This window comes from Mchenga conophoros, linkage group LG4 (genome assembly GCF_057382185.1).
Source record: "Mchenga conophoros isolate Kocher_MC1m ecotype Shallow Benthic linkage group LG4, M_conophoros_male_GT1.1, whole genome shotgun sequence".
Classification (NCBI taxonomy): Eukaryota; Metazoa; Chordata; class Actinopteri; order Cichliformes; family Cichlidae; genus Mchenga; species Mchenga conophoros.
This window is the reverse complement of record NC_140529.1, coordinates 13,989,652-14,013,217: the sequence shown is the minus strand read 5'-3', so window position 1 is coordinate 14,013,217 and position 23,566 is coordinate 13,989,652. Positions and strand designations below refer to the sequence as shown.

The 23,566-nt window shown below is 42.3% G+C and overlaps 1 protein-coding gene and 1 long non-coding RNA gene across 2 annotated transcripts; one reads left to right on the top strand and one right to left on the bottom strand.

Moving 5' to 3' along the window:
* Window positions 1-3,328: 3,328 nt before the first annotated feature.
* On the top strand, window positions 3,329-22,875 carry LOC146575695 (caspase recruitment domain-containing protein 10). The gene is made up of 24 exons (XM_085270533.1): window positions 3,329-3,469; window positions 6,619-6,864; window positions 7,991-8,124; window positions 9,237-9,427; window positions 10,143-10,281; window positions 11,845-12,015; window positions 12,128-12,247; window positions 12,343-12,468; window positions 12,587-12,766; window positions 12,866-12,970; window positions 13,362-13,398; window positions 13,562-13,599; window positions 13,687-13,775; window positions 13,859-13,905; window positions 14,030-14,150; window positions 14,974-15,151; window positions 15,302-15,425; window positions 15,551-15,791; window positions 16,005-16,074; window positions 16,188-16,290; window positions 16,407-16,565; window positions 16,661-16,773; window positions 17,257-17,372; window positions 18,991-22,875. Exons 1-24 carry the CDS (start codon window positions 3,463-3,465, stop codon window positions 19,196-19,198), a joined length of 3,063 nt encoding a protein of 1,020 aa, XP_085126659.1. The 5' UTR covers window positions 3,329-3,462; the 3' UTR covers window positions 19,199-22,875.
* Window positions 7,015-12,221, bottom strand: LOC146575696 (uncharacterized). The gene is made up of 3 exons (XR_014892169.1): window positions 12,123-12,221; window positions 7,957-8,124; window positions 7,015-7,143 (listed from the first exon to the last, which is right to left on the bottom strand). It is a non-coding gene; the product is annotated as an uncharacterized LOC146575696 (long non-coding RNA).
* Window positions 22,876-23,566: the final 691 nt, after the last annotated feature.

The window sequence follows — 23,566 nt, the reverse complement described above, 5'->3', positions numbered from 1 at the left end:
ATGAGACACTTGTGTAGCTTAACGTGCTGCACGGGTGAAAAGCTCAGAGCAAATCACACCGAACTGAAGTATTTGTTTATTTTTCGTTTATAGCAAGTACATTTGAAGAAATTGACAAATAAAGTTTTCTATTCTATTCTATTCTATTCTATTCTATTCTATTCTATTCTATATGCAAACATAGAGTTTGTACAATTCTAACGAGCTTGAAAGTGAATATTTGATCTATTTGGCACCTCTGTTCTTTAAGTAGTCTTCAGGAATAGTTCTCCAGGTTTCTTGAAGGACATCAAAGCTCTTCTTTAGATGCTGGCTGCCTTTTGTTTTGTTGCTTTAATAATGTTGAGGTCCGGCCTCTGGGGAGGCCAATCCATGACTGATGTCAGTGTTTATTGTGTGTTTTTCTATCCCGGTAGTGTGTTTGGTATCACTGTCATGCTGACAAACGAATGAGACACGTTCTAAATTGTATTGCATACTGGATAAAAGTCTGACGGTACTTTTCTGTGTCCAACATTTTTGACGAGAATTGAAATATTTCAATTTCTATTATCTTTAGCACTTTTCATAAATTCAACTAAAGAAATGGGAACAAATTATTTTTAACAGGCTGCTAATTACAAAGTGTCTAAAAGTTATATTTTTGATAAGTTGACACAACACTGGTACAAACCTCGATGTGCCACGTCAGGTACAAGGACTGGACTAAAAAAATGAGTGAAAAGCAGCAAATGTCTAAAGAAAACTGTCACAGACTTTCAGGAAACCCAGAGAACTATTGCTCAAGACGCCTTGAATAAAGTATAACAAAGTCTGGCTCCTTGGAAGCTAAATATAAATGATGTGTGGCACAAGACCTTTGAGCAGCACTGTGTATAATAATATTTTACAAAAGCAGGTCAGTTTAAGGCAATTAAAAATACCACCATAACAAGAAGGTTATCAGATGTCATCCCACACATTGTTTTTCTAGGCATGATGTTTGCTTTGCTAAGAATTTCTTCCTTCACTCTGATGTTCTGGTGATTATCGATGTTGATTCCATGCTAAACAGGAAATTGCATATAACTGTGGGATATTTACAAGATCTCATTAAGCTATGCTGGAGTTCCCACATTAGAGGAAAAGCAAGTGTATTTCTTGGTCGTGGGAATCTAATCAGGCTTTTTTTTTACAAATCTATCTTCCTCTTTACCAGTAGGGAATAGTTGCTACACATCATTTAATATTAACCTAATATTAATTTCTCACTTATAAACTTTATCTTAAAGTACCCCTTATCAGCAGCCTGATCAGTCAGGGGATCTTCTGTCACAATCTTCTGCCTCCAAAGGAAGCATAAATCACATGTCATCAGATTTAAATCTGTCTCCGTTACTCATGCCCCCGCGGCTCGCTTTCTCTGCCTCTGTTTTCTAAAAAAGCCAGAAAAGATGCATTCTTTGTGGACACAAAGGGGTGATTCTGTGCAGCCGCCAGCCTTGAGTCATCGGTGGGGTCAGCTGCCGGGTGAAGAGCCAGGCCTGTTGTGTTCTGAGCAGGAGCGGAGAAGAACAACACAGATGAACCCAACAGAAATCAGCATTTTTGAGATGTTTTCATTCTGTTCTGGGTTCTTATTGCTTTAGCTGAAGTTGTTGGATCAGTACCGCATTCTTGTGGTCACGATAGTGCATTTTGCTTTTCAGATGTTGAAGCATGCACTTTTTTTTTATTCATAAAAGAAAAAGTCAAAGAGAAGAAAAATTAAATATGTGTAGTGAACGTAGGAACTCTACGCAGACTATTTCTGTCTGACTGAACTTCCACAATATCACACATTCCGGCATGAACAAACTGTGGGGTCCGGTGCCGTCATCAATGGCTCCTCTGTGCCGCTGTCACCTCAGAAACAACAGGAATGCTCATTCACTGCAGCCCTCCCTCACGCCGCAGGCCAAGGCCTGAACCGAGAGTTAGGGATTGGGCTGTCTGAAGAAGAAAGCTGATGACAGACAGGAAGGCGAAGTGAAAGAGAAAAGGGAAGAATAGAGAAGATAAAAGAGTGGGCAAGAGGGAGCACAAAAGAGGGGGTCAGGAAGGCAGACAGGCAGAGGCAAGATATGACTTTTTGACCTATAAGTACAGACGGGTGAAACTGAAAGTCAAAGAAAAATGATACACCAGAAGATAGAAAATAGAGGGAGGAAGCTGATTTCCCCACCTAGCTTCCTGTAATGTATGGGTGTATGAATACATATTTTGGTATCTCATTTACAATCCCCTGTCTGCATTAACCCACGCTGTCTCTCAGCAGGACCACAGAGACCCCAAGCCCAGAACTGGGGACGGAAAATAACCTTCTTCTGCCGGCCCCCTGCATTTCCTCTCTGAATTATACTGTAACTGAAGGACTCATTTCACATGACAGTCCCTGAGTGAGCCCACTTTAAGTGTTAGCTGCCCTGAAAAAGAAAAGAGTCTATGGGTGGCTTTATAACCATATGTTTTGTTTATGTCATACATGTTAAAGATGTACTTAAATTTAGTTTAAAGGGAAAAATGAACACAGATGTCATAAAGTCTTTTACTGCTCCTCTACTTCCTTATATATGACTGGTAATTGCCACCTATCTACACACTAATTTTCCACACCTCCACACCTTCCACAGGCTTGTTACCTCTTTTCTTCCTGTATGGATGAGTCAGGGTTCCCACTTATTTGAAACCCTGATTCATTAGACTATATTTACTAAGAGATTTGGAAGATACCGAGGACAAGCCCAAACAAAAGTTTGAAAAAAGTCTGAGAATGAAACTGTGCGTCACTGTATTTTGGGCAAAATGCTCTCTCAGGTGTCCCTTGTCTTGGTGACTAACCTGCTGAGCTCCAGGGCAGGGCTTCCTGCAATAACAACCGTCTCCCCTGTAGTTTTAAAAGGTAGCAGGTTTTTTTTCCTTTTACTCTTGTAGCACCTGGCGGTTAATGACTAGTGTTTTCTTTATGACAATTGTGTGGCAACTAACAATTTGACGCAGCAGTGAGAACCTAAGGTAGACTGTCTAATTTTTCCATCTGACAGCCGTGGAAAGTGTGAAATGCGGAGTTTATACGTGACAGCTGTGTGTGTGTGTGTGTGTGTGTGTGTGTGTGTGTGTGTGTGTGTGTGTGTGTGTGTGTGTGTGTGTGTGTGGACAAGCATTGGTTGAAAGCGCCATCTAGTGCCTCCGGCCTCTGCTACACTGACATCATAAGTCCCGATAAGGAAATCCGCCGTGATTTGGAGAGGAGTGGGACTTTTCCCTCCTTCCTCTTGCCTGACAATTGGATGTTGTGGTTGAGGGTGGAGGAACTGGAGCAGAGTGCGCAAAGGTGTGCGAGCGTGTATCGTGCGCTCCTCGGCTGTGTTTGTGGACCTGACTGGGATGTAAAGACTGGATCGCAGTGCGGTTTACTGGGACTCAGATTCACAGGAGAAAATTATGAGTGGTAAGTCAACATTTAAGATTAAAGTAACAGATTTTTAGTCGCTGTTTAGCGTAATTTTTAGCTTGATTAGCTTGAACGGTGTTACTAGTAACAGGTTACCAGACTTTTCTAGCAATCATTAACCGAATAAACAGGTGTTACCGGGCAGCAGGAGTGTGCTCCTGTTACTGGGTTATTATCAGTGGTACGCTTTTATGTCTGATTTCTGTAAACAAGCATAACAACTGCTGAAGTAGTAACAGCTGCAGTGACAGTCTCTGCAAGTTTATTATTCTCATTATTTATTTATTTTGGATTTTTTTTTTAAGGCCAGTTTCTTGCAACAAAATAATTTCAGACCATGGTGATTTATGAACACTTCTAGTATATTTTTACTCATTTCAAATACAAACTAAGGATTTCCCCAAAGTCCGACAGAGTCACTCCTTATTGCTTTATGTTTTAATCGGAAAACTGAAAATGGTTACAGCAGTTTAAAAAATATGCAAACATAAATGGAAATACACTATAAGGCAAAAACGGAGTCTGTATAATTATAACATACTTGAAAGTCAATATTTGTTATGACCACCTTTAATCTTTTAGTCAGATTTCTTGACATTTCTTTAAGTTCTTCAAGAATAATTCTCCAGACTAATCCAGACTCAACAGTGTGTTTTTCTATCCATTTACACTTTTACTGTATTGGCAGTCTGTTTGGCATCATTTATTGTTGCCAAAAAATGAAATTGTTTCTAATCAAATGCTTCCAGATAGTACTCCACTATTCTGCATTCATAATTCTATCAATTCAGGGAGGATCACCACTGACTGACAGAGTCTCCACCGTGTTTTACTGATAGATTTATAAACTCACTTTTGTACCTCTTTCCTGATCTTCTCCAAACTTACAGACGATTAGCCAAAAATTTCTAACTTGGATACATCACTTCATAAGACCTGCTTTCATTGCAGTTCTTCTGTAATTTGGCTACCTCGGCCTTTATTCCCCTTCATTAAGAATGACTTTGTTACAGTAAGCCTTCTACTGAGATCATTTTTGGTTAGGCTTCAGCGGTCTGTTACAGTCCATGGAGCAACGGAAGGGCCAGTTGCATCTTTCAGGTCCTGTGTCGGGACTTTTAACAACAGGACTTCCAGGTACTGTTTATCTGCTTTAAATGGTTTTGTAGGCCCGCCAGTTTTTCTTTTTTTATCTACTTCTGAAGTTTTTTATGGACACACTGCACACCACACACAGCACATACTGCCGAGATATCCCAAGTTTCCTAATGGCTCTTTAGCTCTTTAGAGTACTACTACTTGGCTGTCAGACTGTGTTGTCTTTTTGTCTTAGACATTTTCCATAGATTCAAAAAACAAATGGGAACAAATGATGTGGGACATGCTTCTAGTAAAAAGTGCCTTAAGATACAACTTTAAATTGGCTCTTTGCCAAATTTTCTTTTATCTGTAGACACAACAAACACTGTTTCATCCCTCGAGTTAGCCTGAATGCTTCGAAGGTCAGTGCTAAGCAGCTTAACAAACAAAAAAAATATTCCCCTGAAAATTGTCAGGTACAAACACTGGACTGAAAACAAGTGGGAAAAGCAGCCAAAGAAAGAAAGAAAAACTTTGAAAAAGCTTCAGAAAGCTTCAAGAAATATTGATCAAGACTGCTTTTTATATTTACAGGAAAGTCTGACTCCTTGCAAAATATAAAAAATCAGGGTTGACTCAAGACTTTTGCACTTTACAGAAGGTGTGGGGGTGTATCGCATTTCCAAAACAAACAATAAGTGAAATTTACTGAAAGATATGGAGATGAACCCTGTGATAAACAGGTTTCAAGCATAATCTTCTCATTGAACCAAACGATACTTAATTTTATCTTATCGGTGTTACTGTGTGCCGCTGTTTTTATTTACTCTGAATATAAAACAGGTCTTTGGTTAGCAGTGCAGATGAACTACTTCCTACAGCTAATGACTATCCAGTATTTGTTTTCCTTGAGTGTAAGGAGTTGCTTCGTAATCCCATGAAAACAGATCAGCCAAGCCTGCCTCAACCTGCCTGTTACCTCAGACTGCTTTGATCACCTGCACAGAGTGGCAGGAACTCCCATTATCACTCAGGCATCAATATGGGAAAAATAATCTCTTTTTTGTAATGGATCAGTTTGTTTGCCTTCCTGGAAATATAAACCCCACTATATTTGCCCCCCAACAAAAATGACATATGTCTGCGATCCATGCAGCTTTTGGGGGCCTTACGGTATATTTTCGTACTTTATAGTTCACTGATAACTGAATCACCGCCCTTTATGTTGTCTCTTCTTTAATATGGAGGAATTCTGTGTGACAGTTTCTATTCACTTTCTCCCCTTGTCTCGTGAAGTGAATCAGGCTGAGAAAGCTTTTGTCTGTGGTCCCCTGGAGTGTTTGTTGATGTGCAATATGAGTCACACCTATCTTTGCATTCCTGTCCTCTGAGCCCATGATTCGGAGTCCTCCCTGCTACTTCAACAGCAGACCCTTTGCTCTACAACAATTTAACTACTTCTGATTTGTTATATTGAAGTTCCTGTTCACTTACTTCATCAAATCAGTTTCTCTTTGTCTCTTTAGTCTTTTTTTGGAGACTCAGTTCCACAACAGACCTGTCAGGCTGTTTTGTAGTGAGTAGACTCCTCTAAGTAAAGGAGCCCCATTTCATTTCCTCGCTATGCAGCAGATTAATCCAGTAATCCTACCAGGATTTATAGCCTTTCAGTGTTAGGCACAGCGAATTATGGCATGAAATTATATTAAACTTGCTCTCAAAAGGTTTTTGTTATTATTATTTGTTAAAAAACAGATAGTTACTGTTTAGAAAGCGCATAAATGACACAATGTTTGACCTACTTTGATGTTTAAAGGAATTCAGATAAGAGGGGTCAGACAAAAACAAATTCACAAAGGAATTCTGCTTGGGAAAATATTTAGTCTGGGAGTGGACATAGGGCATGTCTGGAAATCTGGCTCGTAAAGTTGAAGTGGGACATGAGCAAGGCCCGAGGCAACAAGCATATTTTCGGTAAATGGAAAAAAACATGAACTAAGGGACATTGTTTTATCTTTCCAGACCAGGCTCTTTGCTGAACTGATACGTTTTTTGGTCGTGCGCAGGTGTCACCGTCTGGATGGAGGAGGACGACGACATCGCTCAGGAGGAATCACAAGCTTCTCCCTCGTGGTCAGAGGAGCGCTGCGAGGAGCTGTGGGACCGCGTGGAGGGAGTACGGCACAAGCTCACGCGGATCCTCAACCCGGCAAAACTCACGCCGTACCTGCGCCAGTGCAAGGTCATCGACGAGCAGGATGAAGATGAGGTGCTCAACTCCACGCAGTACCCCCTGCGCATCAGCAAAGCTGGTGAGAGGAAGAAGAGCTCGGCTGAAAAGTCAAATCAGTGATCAGCACCTACAGATTTATAGAGACATGAGGAAAAGATGGTGCTTCAGAACGATACGAACATGCCATACCACAGGGGTTCAGAAGTGCTGTAGCTTTCAACAGTGCACTCACCCACCAAAACCATCAGCGTACATCCTCCGCAGTCAGTGCGACGCCCAATAACAAGATATGGGTCACATCCCACACTTCCTATAGTTTTCTTTCTTAATCCGCTTGTACAGACTTGTACTGCCACAGCTGAAAGTGCAGTAATCCAAGCTTTAGTCACAACCAGCAATGGTCTACTACAGTTCATGGGAGTGTAACATAACACTGGGCCTTTCTCCGTTGCTCAGAGAATTTGGCCTGCTCATTTGGCCTGTTAAATGATTGTAACTGAAATATAAATAAACACATTTAAAGTCTCAGTGCGAGCGACGCCTTGAGGAAATGATTCATAAATTGTCATTTTCAGGTTTTCTTTAGAGTCAAAGTGACATCTGTGCTTCAGCATCGTTTCAATGGTGTCAGAGCACTGAAATTTAAGCAAACACGTGATTACTCATTTGACGCTGAGCTGCAGTCTTAAAAGACTACAAGAAGTGGGTTCTTTGGTGAAACTTCAAAATGATAAACATTAGATGTGAATGTTTGTCTAACAGTTCATCAGTCAGAAACAGGAAAACTGAATAAATGCTCCAGTGAGAGAAAAGAGCAGGAACTTCATTGCTAAGTCGAGGCAGGCAGAGAGAAGGATGAGGATAAAGATGAAAGGTATGTTGTAAATGAAGAGACACTGAAGGCAAACACCTGGTCCAACCCCCGGAGAATTTTGTTGTTTCAGTCTTTTATCATTGTCGTGTTTGAAATACCAACAGCATGTAACTACAGAGGTAATGACACATACATCAAAGAGGTAGCATTCTTGTGCTGAGACTCTTTAATCTGTTAGTTAAATGTGCTGCTTTACCCTAAGCTGACCTTTTGTCATTGCACCTATCTTTCAGCATTGTCACTGTATAATGTCATGCAACGGAAAGTAAATTATTCCACACTTGCAGTGTTACTCACCTTATGTTTTCTGTTCCCTATTTGTCACAAAAAGGCCGTTTGCTGGACATCCTGCGCGGTCAGGGCCAGCGAGGTCTTCAGGCCTTCATGGAGTCACTGGAGTTTTACCATCCAGAGCAGTACACACAGCTGACCGGGCAACAGCCAACACACCGATGCTCCCTCATACTAGGCAAGCAGAGATTTTTTTGTGGATAGAAAGAAGAATGGCATAGTAGGGGGACTTAACCATCAATTAACCTTAAATTAAAACTTTAAAGTTAAAGTAACTCAGGCTTAAGAAAAATCCCCCAAAGCATTTACGTGACATGGAAAATGTTCCATGTATGGGGATATTCTAGATTTCATGATGAACTTATACACTCAAATTACTGTGGGTGTGTTTTTTTTAATGCATTTTAGCTTAATTCACTATAAATTTTAAAAACAACTGAGTGTTTGTGAAGACTACTAAAGTATTTTGATGATTACATTTAAGGATTTAAGGTTTATACTTAGGCAGTACAATGGTTAGTCTGTCACGTCACAGTCATTCAGTCCCAAGTGTTAACCCACTTATGTTCTACCCGTGATGCATGGGTACTCTGAGTTTCTCCCACAGTCCAAAAACATGCACATTGGGCTGAATGATGATTCTAAACTGTGACTTTGAACTTTAATGGTTGTCTATCTCTCTCTGTTAGCCCTGTGACAGACAGATGTACCTGACATCTAACCCCTATGGCAGCCAGGAACCTATCCCAGCTGTCATAGGGGTTCTCACAGTGGTGCTATGACAGGATAATAACATCGATGGTTGAATACACTCATTTTCACATAATTCAGCTCTGGACTGCAAAAACTAGCCTAGCCCAAAGTGATGAGTTCGATGAGTTCTTCTTTACTGACAACCAAATTAAAGCCAAGACATTTAAACTTAAAAGGGACCGTATGTGAATCTTAACCGCAAACACATCTAATTTACTTTCATTGCTGACGAACAGAAATGGTTAACAAATAACTGGAACATAAGCGCTTTCTTTGAAAGTGAGCATATGATTATTTTACAAAGCTATTATGTTGCCCAAGAGCAGAGAAAAGAGTGAACACATTTGCACATTTGGCATTAATGTTCTCTTGCGTGCCATTTACTGACAGCCACAACATATAAACATGTATTTGTCCTTTCTCCCCACACATTAAAGCCAGTTTCTCTGGCTCACAATTCAGTTTACAATTTCCATTGATTCACAATACCCTCCTTCCATGATAATGACCTCCACGTGTGATTCTCTTTCTACGCAGATGAGGAAGGTCCAGAGGGTTTGACTCAGTTTCTGCTGCTGGAGGTGCGTAAACTGAGGGAGCAGCTTCGAAACAGCCGCATGTGCGAACGGCGCCTGTCTCAGCGCTGCCGGATGGCGGAGGAGGAGCGAAGCCGCGCTGAGCGTAAAGCTCAGGAGTTACGCCATGACAAACTACAGCTGGAAAGGTTTGGGCTTTTCTAGTTTCCAGTTTCTTCCTTTAAAGCTTTTCTGTCAAAGAATCAAATATGTCATAGAAACCTGTAAATTCACATGGGGTGAATTTACAAGGTGACATTAATAATCCACAAAGGCTGTCAGAGCTACAGGGGTCAGAGCACCATTGTTCCCGCCTACTTTCCCTCTACTTTATATCCCAGTGGGAAGAAACCTGATGTGCTGCTACAGCGTTGGCTCCAGAATGTGTTTCTCTGTCATTAAACAACTTTTGAACAATAAAAAAACACTTTTAAGAACATTTCATGTTACTTTCTTCAAACTGTTTTACTCTCATTCTGCAGAAATCATTTTAAACACTGAGAAAAACAAAAAAAATAAACATGTTGGTTGTGGTGGCATCTTCCTCTGAAACACCATCTCTCCACGAGTCTTCCTCCACTACATCTATGAGCTTCCTCTGTGGACTTCCTCTTGTCCTCCAGCCTGGCACCTCCAGCCTGTGACTTTGTCTTTGCACCACTTAATCTGGTCTGTCCACCTGATGTTCATTTCTAATCTTGTCCATCCTGCTCACTCCAAATTCAAATCTCAACATCTTCACCTCTGCCAATTCCAGAGTTATCTAAAATTGTTGAGCCACGAAAATTCATCTTTACATTTGTAGAAAAACAAGTTGGTAACAAAAAGTGAAAATGTTTGATCTGGATGGTTTTTGATCTCAAGGCTGCGTCAAGACTGGGAGTTAGCCAGTCGAGAGCTGGGAAAGCTGAAAGACCGACACCTGGAGCAGGCTGTGAAGTACTCCAGAGCCTTGGAGGATCAAGGCAAAGCCTCAACCAGAGAGAGAGAACTGCTGAGTCAGGTCAGTTGGTTTGGGTGAAAGAAAAATATATTTTTATATTAATGTTAGTTCTCTTGCATTTTGCATCTGTTTGATTTCACTTTTAAGCTGCTGTTTTAGGTGCTCCATGTCAGCCAGAAAGAGCTTTGTTTGCTTTGATACGACTTCGATACCTCTTGCTGCCATGCATATAACAGAAACAAGCGCTGTTCTCGGAAGTTATGTGGTGTCTGAAGGCATAAAAAAGGGAACAAATAAAAGCACCTGAGGCAACGAAACTTCTTTGGATGGCACGCAGCAAAAGAGATAAATGAAGCGGCTCGAGCCAGCAGGGGCAGATGTTATCAGCCACCCCAGGATTTGTTACAACATGTTGACAGAACCACTGAGGAATGAGCCAGCTGGCTGTAAAAATAAGGCGATATTAATAGCTGCAAGTCAGTGTATGATCTACAGTCTATCTATGATCTTTAAAATCCTATATTTTTATTAGAATAGTTTGAAATCATCATTATTTAGCCCTGGGTTTTTTCTTATTATTTTAAGTCCAAAATGGCAAAACCAAGAGAGGTCCACCCACCCTATAGCCCTTCCTGTCATCTTCTGAAGAGCCATAGTGGACCAGTTGACACCTTATCACGAGTCCCAGCCTCTGAATTCAGATTACTGAAAGATTTTCACAGAAACGTAAACTCTGAAAGAAGCAACTTGTGGAATTCTCTTTGGTTTTTGCATTTAAATGTTCCACCTTAAAGCTTTAAGCTCATTTCCAGCTGTTTACTGAAAGTCATTCTTATCTCAAAGTGGGATCTTTTTGCCAGCGGCTGCTGTCTACTGTCTAAAATGAGCCATTTAAGGTTTCTCTCCTTTGAAGGCCACACACCATTTAAGCCACTTTACTTCTGTTTGCTGTCCCTCGTAAACACAGAGTTTGTTTAGCGGTGGGTGGGGCTTCAGTGCTCCCAGCCTGATCTGTGTGACCATATTAGGTATGCCCGCTTTGACCGACATCATGCTGACCTAAAAGCAGCAACGACTATTTTAAGAACCAAGTGGTTAAAACATTTCAGTGACATCATTCCCTTTTTAATTTTTTTAATTCTCAGTTAGGTCACATCGTTATCTATTTCCCTTCCTGTTTTCCATCCTTCGTGGCTAGATGCCCCACATTATCGTTCTTGATACCCGTTTTTAAATAGCCAATCACCCTGCCTCATATACACACCTCCACCTTTGCACTGCCAATATCATCTTGCATTATATTCATTTTGTCTTCTTTGTGACTTTCCTTGGGTCTCACCTTTTGAACTGGTTGTGGATTACGAGTGTAACAAGTCCCCTTAATGGATAATATTTGTAGACTTAGAGATACTGCTATCAGTGGGACCTTTGTGTTATTGTTCACATATTTGCCTGAAAAACAAAAGATCCCTGGTTCAATATCAGGGGAAAAAACATTTGTCGTGGTAACCCACTGTCAATAAAGGAGCAGCTGATATTAGCTCCTGATATTAAAATATAAAAGAGTCCCACACTAGCAGGTTATTGATATGCTTATTATTTGCTTGTTCTCCATACATGCAGGTAGAGGAGCTTAAGTCCAGGCTGGCAGCAGCAGAGAAAAAAACAAGTGGTGCCCCTGATGCCTCTAAAGCTGTAACTGGTTCTACACCTGCTCTACCAGAAAACCTGCCTAAGAAAACTGAGACTACAGGAAGTCAGATGAAGAACTCGATCCCACCCACTGGAGTCGTTGTATGTTTTTGATTGCATATTGTGTATCATCTGAAATCATGTTTTTTAAGCTGTTATCATTCTTTGTTGTATTTTTTTTTATCTGTGTTCATTTTGTTTTGGTTCACCTCAGGCTCTGATGGATATCCTGAAGCAGGACCGCAGGGAGGCTGCCGAGCAGAGACAGGAGTTCTGCGATATCATCACCAAACTACAGAGCGAGCTCCAAAACACTGAAGAGCAAAGGGACAAGGTGAGAGGTTGTCTGCCATCATATTATATAATACATTATAACATTATAATGACCTTTTCCTTCATGATACTTTCTTTTCTGGACTGTACTTGCAGTTGGAGTCTCAGTGCGAACAGCTACAGCTGAAGGTGAGGACTCTCCAGCTGGACTGGGAGACAGAGCAGAAGAGGAGTGTGTCCTATTTCAACCAAATCATGGAGCTGGAAAAGGAGAGAGACCAGGTTAGTGAGAGCACACTGTCTAACCACAAAGAGTTCATCAGTCACTTTAGCTGCTCTGGCTTATTCTCGCACATCACCAACCTATTCACTTTCTGCACTTCTGTCCTCTCATCTCAAGGCCCTGCGCAGTCGAGACAGCCTGCAGCTTGAGTACACCGACTGTCTGCTGGATAAGAACCGTCTGCGTAAACGCATTGCTGAGCTGCAGGCCAACCTGGAGCAGCAGCAGAGAGAGCTGGACAAAGAGAGGGAGAGGAGCCAGGAGAAAATGGAGCCAAACAGCTCCTGCCTGCACTGTGTGAGTTCAAACACTAAGTCATGAGGGCAGCGCTCACCTTCCCCTGCCTTCTACAGAAACTTTTTAATGCAAATGTTGTCCTCCATCTCTGCCCCCCAGTCCCACCTGTCTCTGTGTAGTGAGGAACAGTGCTTTGGCCCCTGCTGTTCCCCCGGCCTGGATCTGAGCCCGCAGCCGAGAAGAACCAATCTGTTACTAAGAAAGGTCAGTGCTGCGGTTAATACCAGTAGTTTAGTTATTATGATGAGAATGACAATAACAACAGAATCACAACTGCCCTGTTTGATTAAATTAAGATCAGAAGGAATCGAAACAGGCCTTACTGACCTAACTGCTGTGTAATCACCACTTCATTTTATATCATAGGAATTCCCACAGGATAAAAACTTGTTTTTTCATGCTGTTTGTGTGCTATGCAGAGAATGTATCTTTCTGACTGAAACATTTCACTGCAGCTAGACAAGGCAAGGGGTCCTATTATGAGCAGGAAATGTTGCAATGCATTCTTGTGCAACTCTTTGCATGTTCGTGCCTGTACCTTACATCTCATTATCTGCGAGCTCATACTCTGTTGAGCATCTTTTCTGTGTCACAGGTGCCCTCTAGTGGCCCAGCCAATGAAAACTCAGAGGGTAAGTCAACCACACTGGCAGCTGGATGATGCTTATCTAGTGTTTCTTTGTGCAATCCTTTTGCTTTTGTACTTTTCATTTACACAAAGTAGGAAGGTCGGTGGGGGATTTCATCACAAGTGTTTTAGGTTAAAGTAAACGGTGTTTTTCTGCTGATTCACAGATTCTGGTTCAAACTCAGAGGAGAACCTCTTGCTGTCAGTGAGTATCAAAGCCCTGCTTATAATAAAAATAATAAAAATAAGATTCTAAAGATCTGCATCTTTATGTTTACCTCCTCACCCTCAGACAGAAACCAATGAAAAGGAAATAAACCGCCTTTCCACATTCCCCTTTCCTCCTTGCATGAACTCCATCAACCGTCGAGTCAACACAGAGTGAGTTCATATATTTTTCACCCTGCAATTTTCCCCGTTATTCTCACGTTGATTACCATTTTCCTCGTTTTGCTTCCACAAAGGTTTGACTTGGACTCATGGGGCAGTGATGAGAATGACAACATTCCAGGTACATTTGACTCTTTGCATTTACAACCATTTTTTTTTTAATCAATGTGTTGGTGATTAATCATGTTCAATCTAATAATAACAAAAATGTAAGTGTACATTAAAAGGCTCTCTGGTGTTTTCAGGTGAGCAGAGTGAGCCTTCTTTGTCAGATTCGTGGAGCTCCTTGCAGTCTCATTTTTTCCCCCCTGACCTGGTCAACCTGCCCATAGTCTCTGCACAGCAGCCCAGTCCCAAAGTGCCCAGGTACAAACTTACAGCTTTGATGCCTGTCACTGAAACCAGTAAAAGCTCTGTTAAACTGTCATTTTTCCTCCTTAATTACAAGTAATATTAATTTCTGCAGGGCAATCTCTTAATCTTCGTAGGTGAGAATGATGGTCCTAAAAGGTCCTAACATTAACATTAGTATAGAAGAGCATTAACATTTCTTTTGTCAGAGGTACGTTGTGGGTATTAGGCCACAGACCATTACACAACTCAAAAATAACTTTATTTATTGTAAACAAACAGGCGAGAACAAACCAACAGAGCTAAGAAAAAAAAAGGAAGAGCAGATGTCAATCTACAGCTTCAAAGGAAAAAATCTTTCCAGCACATGAAGTAAAATTTTCAAATTTAAACAATTAAAGAAAAAAACTTCATGGTTTAAATGTTTAGATGTCTTTAAAATGTATCTGGTTTGTCCTTCATTTTATTTTCTCCTGGTGGATTATTATTATTATTATTATTGTTGTTGTTGTTATTGTTATTATTATTGTTGTTATTATCATTGTTATTATTATTATTATTATTGTTGTTGTTGTTATTGTTATTATTATTATATATTATTATTATTATTATTATCTTTTTGGTATTAAAAAATGGAGTTCATTACATAATTACTGTATGATAAAAATTTAAACAGTTTTGAATGTGATTAATATTATATAAGTGCAATTTTCTGTCATAGTGTACAACATAATGTAAAGAGCACAAAAGTGGCACCAAAGCAAAGTGAATGCCGTCACAGACTAGTGTTATGTAATTTCATCCTTACTGCTTCTGACGGTCTTCTGCCATCTCTCAGGAACCTACACTGCTCACCATCTCCAAGTCCCCCAACCTCTCCAAAGCACAGGAGACCAAGTCTTGCCGATGACATCACCATCATTGGAGGAAGCCAAACGGGGATATTTGTCAGCCATGTGAGAGCAGGTTCCCCAGCTGAACAATGTGGACTGAAGGAGGGCAGCCAGCTGCTGGAGGTTGGCGTCTGCATATGCGATTAAATCATATATGAGCACTTTTAATGTGTGCATGTGGAAATACGTGTACCACAAGGACAAGTGTGTGCCTTTGCTTCTATGAAAATGAGGCTGCAGAATGACATGCAGTTTTTGTCCTGTTGTTTTTAGCTGGAGCAAGTCCTGTTTGGTGGGGGAAGTGTGCTGCTGAGTCAGTGCACTGCTGAGGTGGCCCACTTTTCTCTGCAGTGGTGGACCGAGCCGTCAACACTTAAATTCCAGAGCAACCCAGAGGGTGAGTCTGTTACTTCAGAGGTTTGAAAAATTCATATGAGGCCGGTCAGTCTGCTCTTGAAATCTCCCCTCGTGGTGCAGAAAGGTGACGCTAAGGTGCCCCCTCTCATGCTTTCTCATCCTCAGGGTACTCAAACCTGTCCTCGCAGGTTTCATCGCCAACTTTTTTGGGTCCCGACTCTTTCTATGTGCGTGTTAATCTCAGCATGGAGCCTCATGGTGACCCGCCATCTTTGGGTGTTTCTTGTGATGACATTATACATGTCACAGATACAAGGTACAATGGAAAATACCAATGGCGCTGCTCCCTGGTGGACCCGAGCACAGCCAAGCATTTGCAGACAGGATCCATGCCCAACTACAACCGGTATGTCAGTCAGACTTTGACGTGACTTTGCTTTATTATTATTTTAAAGGCACAATTCAGTCCTGAAAGTTCCACAAGGCCAGTGTTATTTAGTTCAAGTACATATAAGAGAAGGTAGATATATTTACAAAACTGGCGAATAAATTTAGATTGATAACAAAATAGCTGTGTGACTAGTGTAAATAACTAAGAATATATCGACTTCTCTTTCAGGGCTCAACAGTTGTTACTCATAAGGTTACGAAAAATGTCAGTGGAGCAAAAGGACTCTAAGAAGAAGATGGTAAGTTGATGCATATTTAAATTACATGATCAGCATGCACAACGGCTGTGGTGCCTCATATTACAGTTTTTGCCCGTTTCCTCATTGGAAGATGTATATTTTTCTTTGCGTAGTTCTTAAAGAAAACATCAGGCCGTGTACGATTGGTCAAAGCGGTGGATCCAAACTGCCGTGGGATTGGTTCCACACAACAGGTCCTTTACACGCTCAGCAAACGTAAGTTGAAGCCCTGTCGCTCCCTCAATGAAATAGCATGTTTGTGTCATAAATGAATTGTTTGTGTATGTGCACACTTTGTGTTGATGTATTTGTACTTGTTTTTGCCATGTCAGGCCATGAGGACCACTTAATCCCTTACAGTTTAGTACAGTCAGTGCAGGTTCAGACCAAGCGGCCAGTCATCTTCTCACCGTCTCTGCTGTCCCGTGGTCTGATAGAGAAGCTCCTGCAACCAGCACAGTCTGGATTAAAGTTTAACACCTGCCAGCCAGGTATCTGTGCAACACACAGACCTATCCACGCACAGTGACCCAACAGTGCACAAAGTTTGGTGCTGATTTGTTGATCATACATTAAATATTTTCAGAGCCCATTCCAGCTTCAGAGAGACAAGACAAGAGAATATTCTTGTTGGATTCTTGCAGTCCAGAGAAGGCCCTTGGCATAAGGCTGCAGTCAATACAGGATGTCATCAGCCAGGTAAGGTCAGCGGTGTTTTCTGGGGGTGTGGTTTTCAAAAAGAAGCTTTTGCTTTGCCTGACGAAAATGCAAAAATGTCACCACATTTTGCTTTACAACCATCCTACTAAATGTCTTCCTCAAGGACAATGAAGAATGCTGTTTTTAGGACGATTAAGTAACCAATAAAAGTCAATTACCGACAATCGCGGGGAGAAATTTCCACAGGACTCTGAAATCCTTTAAAAAACTAGGCTCAGTTAGCATGTTAAATGTTAAAGTTCATGAGAGCATGATTTAAAAAAGACTAAACAAGGATGGCTTGTTGTATGACAGCATACATACGGAGATGTTTGGTCATAATGGAAGGCACCACGTTTGTAGAAAACCAAACACAGCGAGTTTTGCAATGGCCCAGGCAAAGTCCTGACCCAACCTGATGGAAATGGTGTGTTGGGACCTTAAACGAGCTGTAGATAAACAGATGCCATCTCTTTGTCTCAGGATAAACACTGCCTGCTCGAGCTGGGCTTGTCCAGTGTTGAAGGCTTATTGAGACTTGGGATTTACCCCATCGTCATCCATATTCGCCCCAAGAACAAAAAACACAAGAAGCTGAGGTAAGTGCACACACAGGCAGTTTTCAGTTCAGTGCTACAGTAAGTTCTGGTCTCACCATAGCAGCACTACTGTACTTTATCCAAGCTTTGTATGTATTTAATGGCAATCCACTTTGTGGAGTAAGGAGCGTTTAACTTCTCTAGAGTGATTATTTCTTACCTTGAAATTAGAGCTGGGCGATAGAACGATAACGATATGTATCGCGATATAACTTTTACTCGATAGAGAAATTAAGCTATCGCGATAGACCTCGCCGCTCTTGTCCTCTTAAAAAAAAAAAAAAAAAAAAAAGGTCAGCCGATCCAAATTCAGTAGCGCAGAGCTGAACCAATCACAGCCGCAGCGTCACGTCGCGTGACTTGTTACGTACAGCACAAGTGCCAAGCCGCACGTGTGTTTGTTTGGGAAGCAGCCAGCGCATAATGGAGGAAATGAGTGTGCCGACTAGAAAAATCAACCGAGCGTGACCGAAGAGAAAACAGACGATGGTTCCAATGCCGGAGAGATTGTCGAACGGAAGAGCCAAAGAAGTTCCGTAGTGTGAAGGTATTTCGGCTATTTCAAGTCTGACAAAAAACAGAGTAGCGTGCACTGTAAATTGTGCCGAAAGCAAGTCTGGAAATACAATAAACTGGTGCATGCGTCACACTGTGCGCCGCGTTATTGTTTCGGTGAAATGAATTTCTACAATACTGTTACTGTTAATTCTACTCTCTGCAGTGTTTAAATGCTTACACATACACACAGTTACTGTCCCTCCACACATACGACTCGGTTCTGCTTCTATGCCGCAGCTTTGTTTACTTTTTCCCACCGAGGCTTCTAGACTTCTGATTGGCCAACATTTCTGCACGGTTAGGAATCTAGCGCCACCTGCTGCTTTGGCATGTTCATAGCAGCGTTTTCCTTCATTTCTGCCTTTATGTGCGGACGGGATTATTTTTTAAAACGAAAACGGAAAATCTCAGTTTTCAAAAATACCCGTGTACGTGTGGACGTAGCCTCAGTCTCTGACTGGAAGCGCTAATTCGTCATTCGGCTTTTGTCAGACTAAAGTAACTGTTAAAACTGTTTGAAAAGCTCAGCTATACAACAAGGAGAGATTGAGAATTTCCTTTTAGTTCTCAGTTTATTTGATATTGACAAAAGTTAGTCAGTTTTGTCTGTTCTTCTGTAAAACAAACTAAGATTTATTTTTAGAATTAATATTTTGTTTCTAAGTGGAATTGACAATTTAGTCTGTTTCATTTGTTCTATTTTGAAACTTAAACGCTTTAGCGGCTGCCTTTTGTGTAGTTTGCAATATTTGCCTTTATTTATCTGAAAAAGTCTCATGTTCCTTAAGTACATCTACCCTGTTGAACTTATTATGGGAAATAAATATTTAAAAACAAGCTGCTGATTATTTCACATTTTACTTGTGAGCAACGGCACATTTAAATCTTACAAATATAGTTATTTGGCTTATATCGTGATAGATATCGTTATCGCCTGAAATGAAAAAAACATATCGTGATATGAAAAAATCTCATATCGCCCAGCTCTACTTGAAATACATATATTTGGAAAAGTCATGTCTTAGATACTCGGTGATTATTTATCCATCACTTGAAACAGAAAGTTTTTTCCACGTTGTGGGGAGGACAGTGTGATGGAGGAGCTGTGCCACGCTGAGGAGCTGCAGCTGGAGACACTGCCCATGCTTCACTACACCCTGGAGCCCAACACCTGGAGCTGCACTGATGAGCTGCTGGCTGCTTTACGTACCAACATCCACAGCCAGCAGAGGGCGATGGTCTGGGTTGAACTGGATAGGCTGCAGTAGAAGAGAGAGAGAGAGAATGTGTGTGGTACCATGTATGACTAGTGCATGTGCCAGTATCTACTAAGAATTTCAAAGGAGCCCACACTAGGCTTGTGTACATACATTTTAACATAATTTTGAAATTCTCATAATTATAGGTCTCTATAATAGCCAAGCTGGACTGGCTAGAATAAATAAAAAAAACTGCAACTTATTTGAGCCGCACAAGGAAGGTACATGTAAGTACAAATGTACTTACCTCATTAAAACTGCAATCTTCCCTTCAACTTACCACACCTAAGGTTTTATTATTATACTTCTGTACTTCAAAACTATATTCAATAACACAAGGAGCCTACTTTTTGGTATTTAGGCCACGGGTCATTTAATTATGTTTTAAGTGAAAAGCTGAAGCTGTGAGAATATTAAGTGTGACAGATGTTGTAGGTTAAGGGAACTGAAGCTTTTTTTCATACAATATTATCTGTGCATTATAGATCTAGGCCAGTGTTTGTTTGGACAGTTACATTTTATGTCAGCCTGTTTTCTTCAGCTTTTTTCATTTGAAGTGAAATAATGAACGCTCCATTAAGGTGTCGAGTTTAGACGGAGTGGATTCATTATTGTATTTCAATCTGAATGTACTGCAAACTGAACTGAATGCAAAGCAAAGAGCCTGAAACAATAGGTTTAGCTGCTCAAATGTCTTCTTCTTTTTTTTTTTTTTTTTTTTTTTTTTTGTGTCCCGTTTGGATCTTTAGCTGTCAGAATTGTTGTCTTGAGGCCAAGAAAGATGCCAAGCGGATTTATTTTACCAAGTGGATCATCATGGCCTTGCCATATTGGTCCATTTGATTGACCTTTATTATAATTATGAATTTATTTTATTTTCAGTTGCTACAAACGGGACAGACATGACTGGGGGATAGGACAGGGAGAAAGAATGAAAGAAAGAGGGGGAGAGAAAGAAAACCAAAGGGGAGAAGAGACGGTGAGAAGGGGGGGAAAGAAAAAAAAAAAGAGAAAGAAAAACAAACAAAACACCTGGATCACCTGTATGGAGAAAAAAAAAAACAGAAGAGAAAGCAAACAACAAAGAGCAACATAATAAAAAAACCAGCACCATCACAATAAACTAGCTAGCAGTAGATACTAAATAATAAACGATATTGTGCAGCACGCAAGATAGACAGCGCACAATGTGCTTTGAGGCAGCAGCCAAGAAAGGTGTAGTCCGCGTCTGTGAACACCCGTGTGTACACCTGTGTGCACACCTGTGTGGATCAGCATGCTTTTATTCCAAAGGTTTCTCCATGTAATGATCTGCTAGGGAGTGTGGGGAGCCATAGCCCCATCCACCAGGGTATGAAGTAGGTATGGAGGAGATCCAGGCCCCAGATATCCAGAGGCCCCAGAGTACAAGGACCCGAGGAGGACCACCAAAGGGGGGGGGAACCGTGCCACCCTCCTGGGAAGAGCTGAGTAGAGCCCCAAAGGAGAGGTCACCCCGCAGCTACGGAGCAGAGGCCAGAGGGGGTTGCAGTGGCGTGCCCGCGGGCTCTGCCGGCAGCCAGCTGTGCCAGAGAGGACCGAGCTTCAGGCCCAGAGGTCTGAGGGCATCCCACCCCCCGGAAGGAGCCCAGCCGGGCCACAGGCGCCCGGCCCCGCCGGTACATACATGAGCGCACAGCCCTAGACGACAAGGACCACCAACACACCAACGTCTGAGGGCATCAGCCACCGGCAGGGAGTGTGGTGAGGGGAGATAGGCCTCCGTACTTTAGAGGACCTGAGATGTACCCAGAGAGGTTGAGTCCAAGACCCAACCTGACATATAGACACAGCCGAACAGGCACACGCGGACACAGACGTGCATTCCCACCCCATATTGGGGGCGACCGTGGCTCAGGGGGTTGGGAATCGCATCTGTAACCGGAAGGTCGCCGGTTCGATCCCTGGGCTCTCTGTCCGGGTCGTTGTGTCCTTGGGCAAGACACTTTACCCTACTTGCCTACTGGTGTTGGCCAGAGGGGCCGATGGCGCGATATGGCAGCCTTGCTTCTGTCAGTCTGCCCCAGGGCAGCTGTGGCTACAACTGTAGCTTGCCTCCACCAGTGTGTGAATGTGAGAGTGAATGAATAGTGGAATTGTAAAGCGCTTTGAGGTTCTCGAAAAGCGCTATATAAATGCAATCCATTATTATTATTATTATTATTATTATTATTATTATTATTATTATGCACAACCAAATACTCGGCACTCATCCAACGTGTAGACAGACACAAATAGACACTGCACAGACAGTCGCACTCCCCAAACATACTCTATATCCCAGGTCCAGGTACCCCCGCCCTCAGAGGGGCAAGCCGCACCTAGACCCAGGACATGTAACCCTTCTCTCTGGGGTGGAGGCAAGCGGACCACCTCCTTATCTGCAGTAGCAGGGAGGCCCCGCATCCCAGACCCCAGTCTGACGGCCAGCACCTCCTCCCAGCCCCCCAGCCCTGACGGCTAACAGAACCGGGGTGAGGAAGACCTCAAACCTCCCTACGCCCGCTCATATGTAGTGTTGCTGTGTGCTGTTCTAAAGTGCATTTAAAACTCAGGAGAGCATGGTACTAGCTTCCTCTCAGAGAGCAGCACAGCTCTTCCTGAAAACCCTTAGTGTCTAAATGCATTTAAAATTGAGGGTAGGGCACCAGCGCCAAAGGTGGGTTGGAGTACACCGACCATCCTCTGGATGCTGTAAAACGTGCCCACCCCCAAGGCCCTATATGTATGTGTTATGTGAGAGTGTGAGTAATGTGGATGTCTAGGTTGCCGAATAAAATTGAGGCACAGGCGGCCAGAAGGGGACAGAGGGGGAGTGCCTCCCCTGCACCCTGGTGACATACCTGCACCCCAAGCCATGCGTGTGTGGGTGGGTGTGGTAGAGCGGGAATAGGGAGGCAGCTGAGGATGGGGAGGGAAGAAAGGGAGGGGCAAGCGGCCCCTCCCTGGGGCCAGCTCCCCTGCTGACCCCAGTAGGCACCCCCACACTCTGGAACCCACCAGGGCAAGGGGGCCCAGGCCCATCCGGACCGGGGCCCGCAGCAGCAGCACCGCCCAGCCCCACAGAGTCCGGGGCAGCCCACCCGACTCCACCCCAGAGAAAACTGCACCCACCCCATCATCCAATCATCTCCCAAACTACACAAGACAATAGACACCCAGGTTGAGTTCATTCTCCACCTCTCCTATATCTCTCCCCCCACCTGCAGAGTGAGCTCCTGTAGTGAGGAGACCACCTGCAAAGATATAACAACCTCCCCACCAGTTAGAGAGCCCCCTAGTAGGGCCGATGCACCGGAGGTCGCCTGCACTGGGGCTGAGCCCCCCTGCACCCACCCGCCCACTGCTCCGGCGACACAACAGCCAGGACCCAAGCCCCCAAGGCCCGGCCAGCACCCCAGACCGGGGGGCGGAGCACCCCCAGACCTCAAATGTCTTCTAGCATGGACACTAAACAACTATACATATCATATTTCGGTGTTAAACAATGTGACTTTATGTGAACACATTTTAAAACACAAACTGTGCGTTTTTTGATCATTTTAAGTGGATTGTTTTTGACTAGTCAGGGAGTACTGCATTTCTCTGCTATAGTGTACTCCTTTTAACTGCTTTTTGTATCCATTTAAAAAAATAAATGAATTAAATTTCACTCATGTCTAAAGTGATTTGTTTTCTCTTTAATTATTGAAATGCGCATATATATATATATATATATATATATATATATATATATATATATATATATATATATATGTGCCTCATTCATATATATATGAATGAGGCACAGGCGGCCAGAGGGGGAGTGCCTCCCCTGCATGGTCGGTGTACAGTGTGAAACAAATGTAGACAAAGTAATAGAAAGTAAAGGCAGATAATTTACATTTTAATTTCTACTGCAATACATATATATATACAATGCCATAAAATGTGACATAATACAGTGTGCAAAATGGTTATAGCGTGGTCAGCACTGTGGGCTCACAGCAAGAGGATCCTGGGTTTTAACCCTGCTGGGGGATCTTTCTGTGTTGAGTTTGTTGACCGTAGGTGTAAATCTGAGCAGTAATGGTTACCTAGAGCTTGTCACATGTGCTATAGAACAGATGTGATTTAAGCTCCGGGCCTCATCCTGAATTCGATGAGTGTAAGAAAATGGATGGGTGGGTTGATGGATAAATGTAGTGTGTCACAGTGTTAACCATTTTAATGTATAGCTCACAGGAATAAGAAAATTCAGTACAAGCTCCAAATAGTACCATATCTTGTACAATATCCTATTACAGTATTAATTAAGTCATTATTAAATACTTACATCTGAGCACATTTATTATTTTA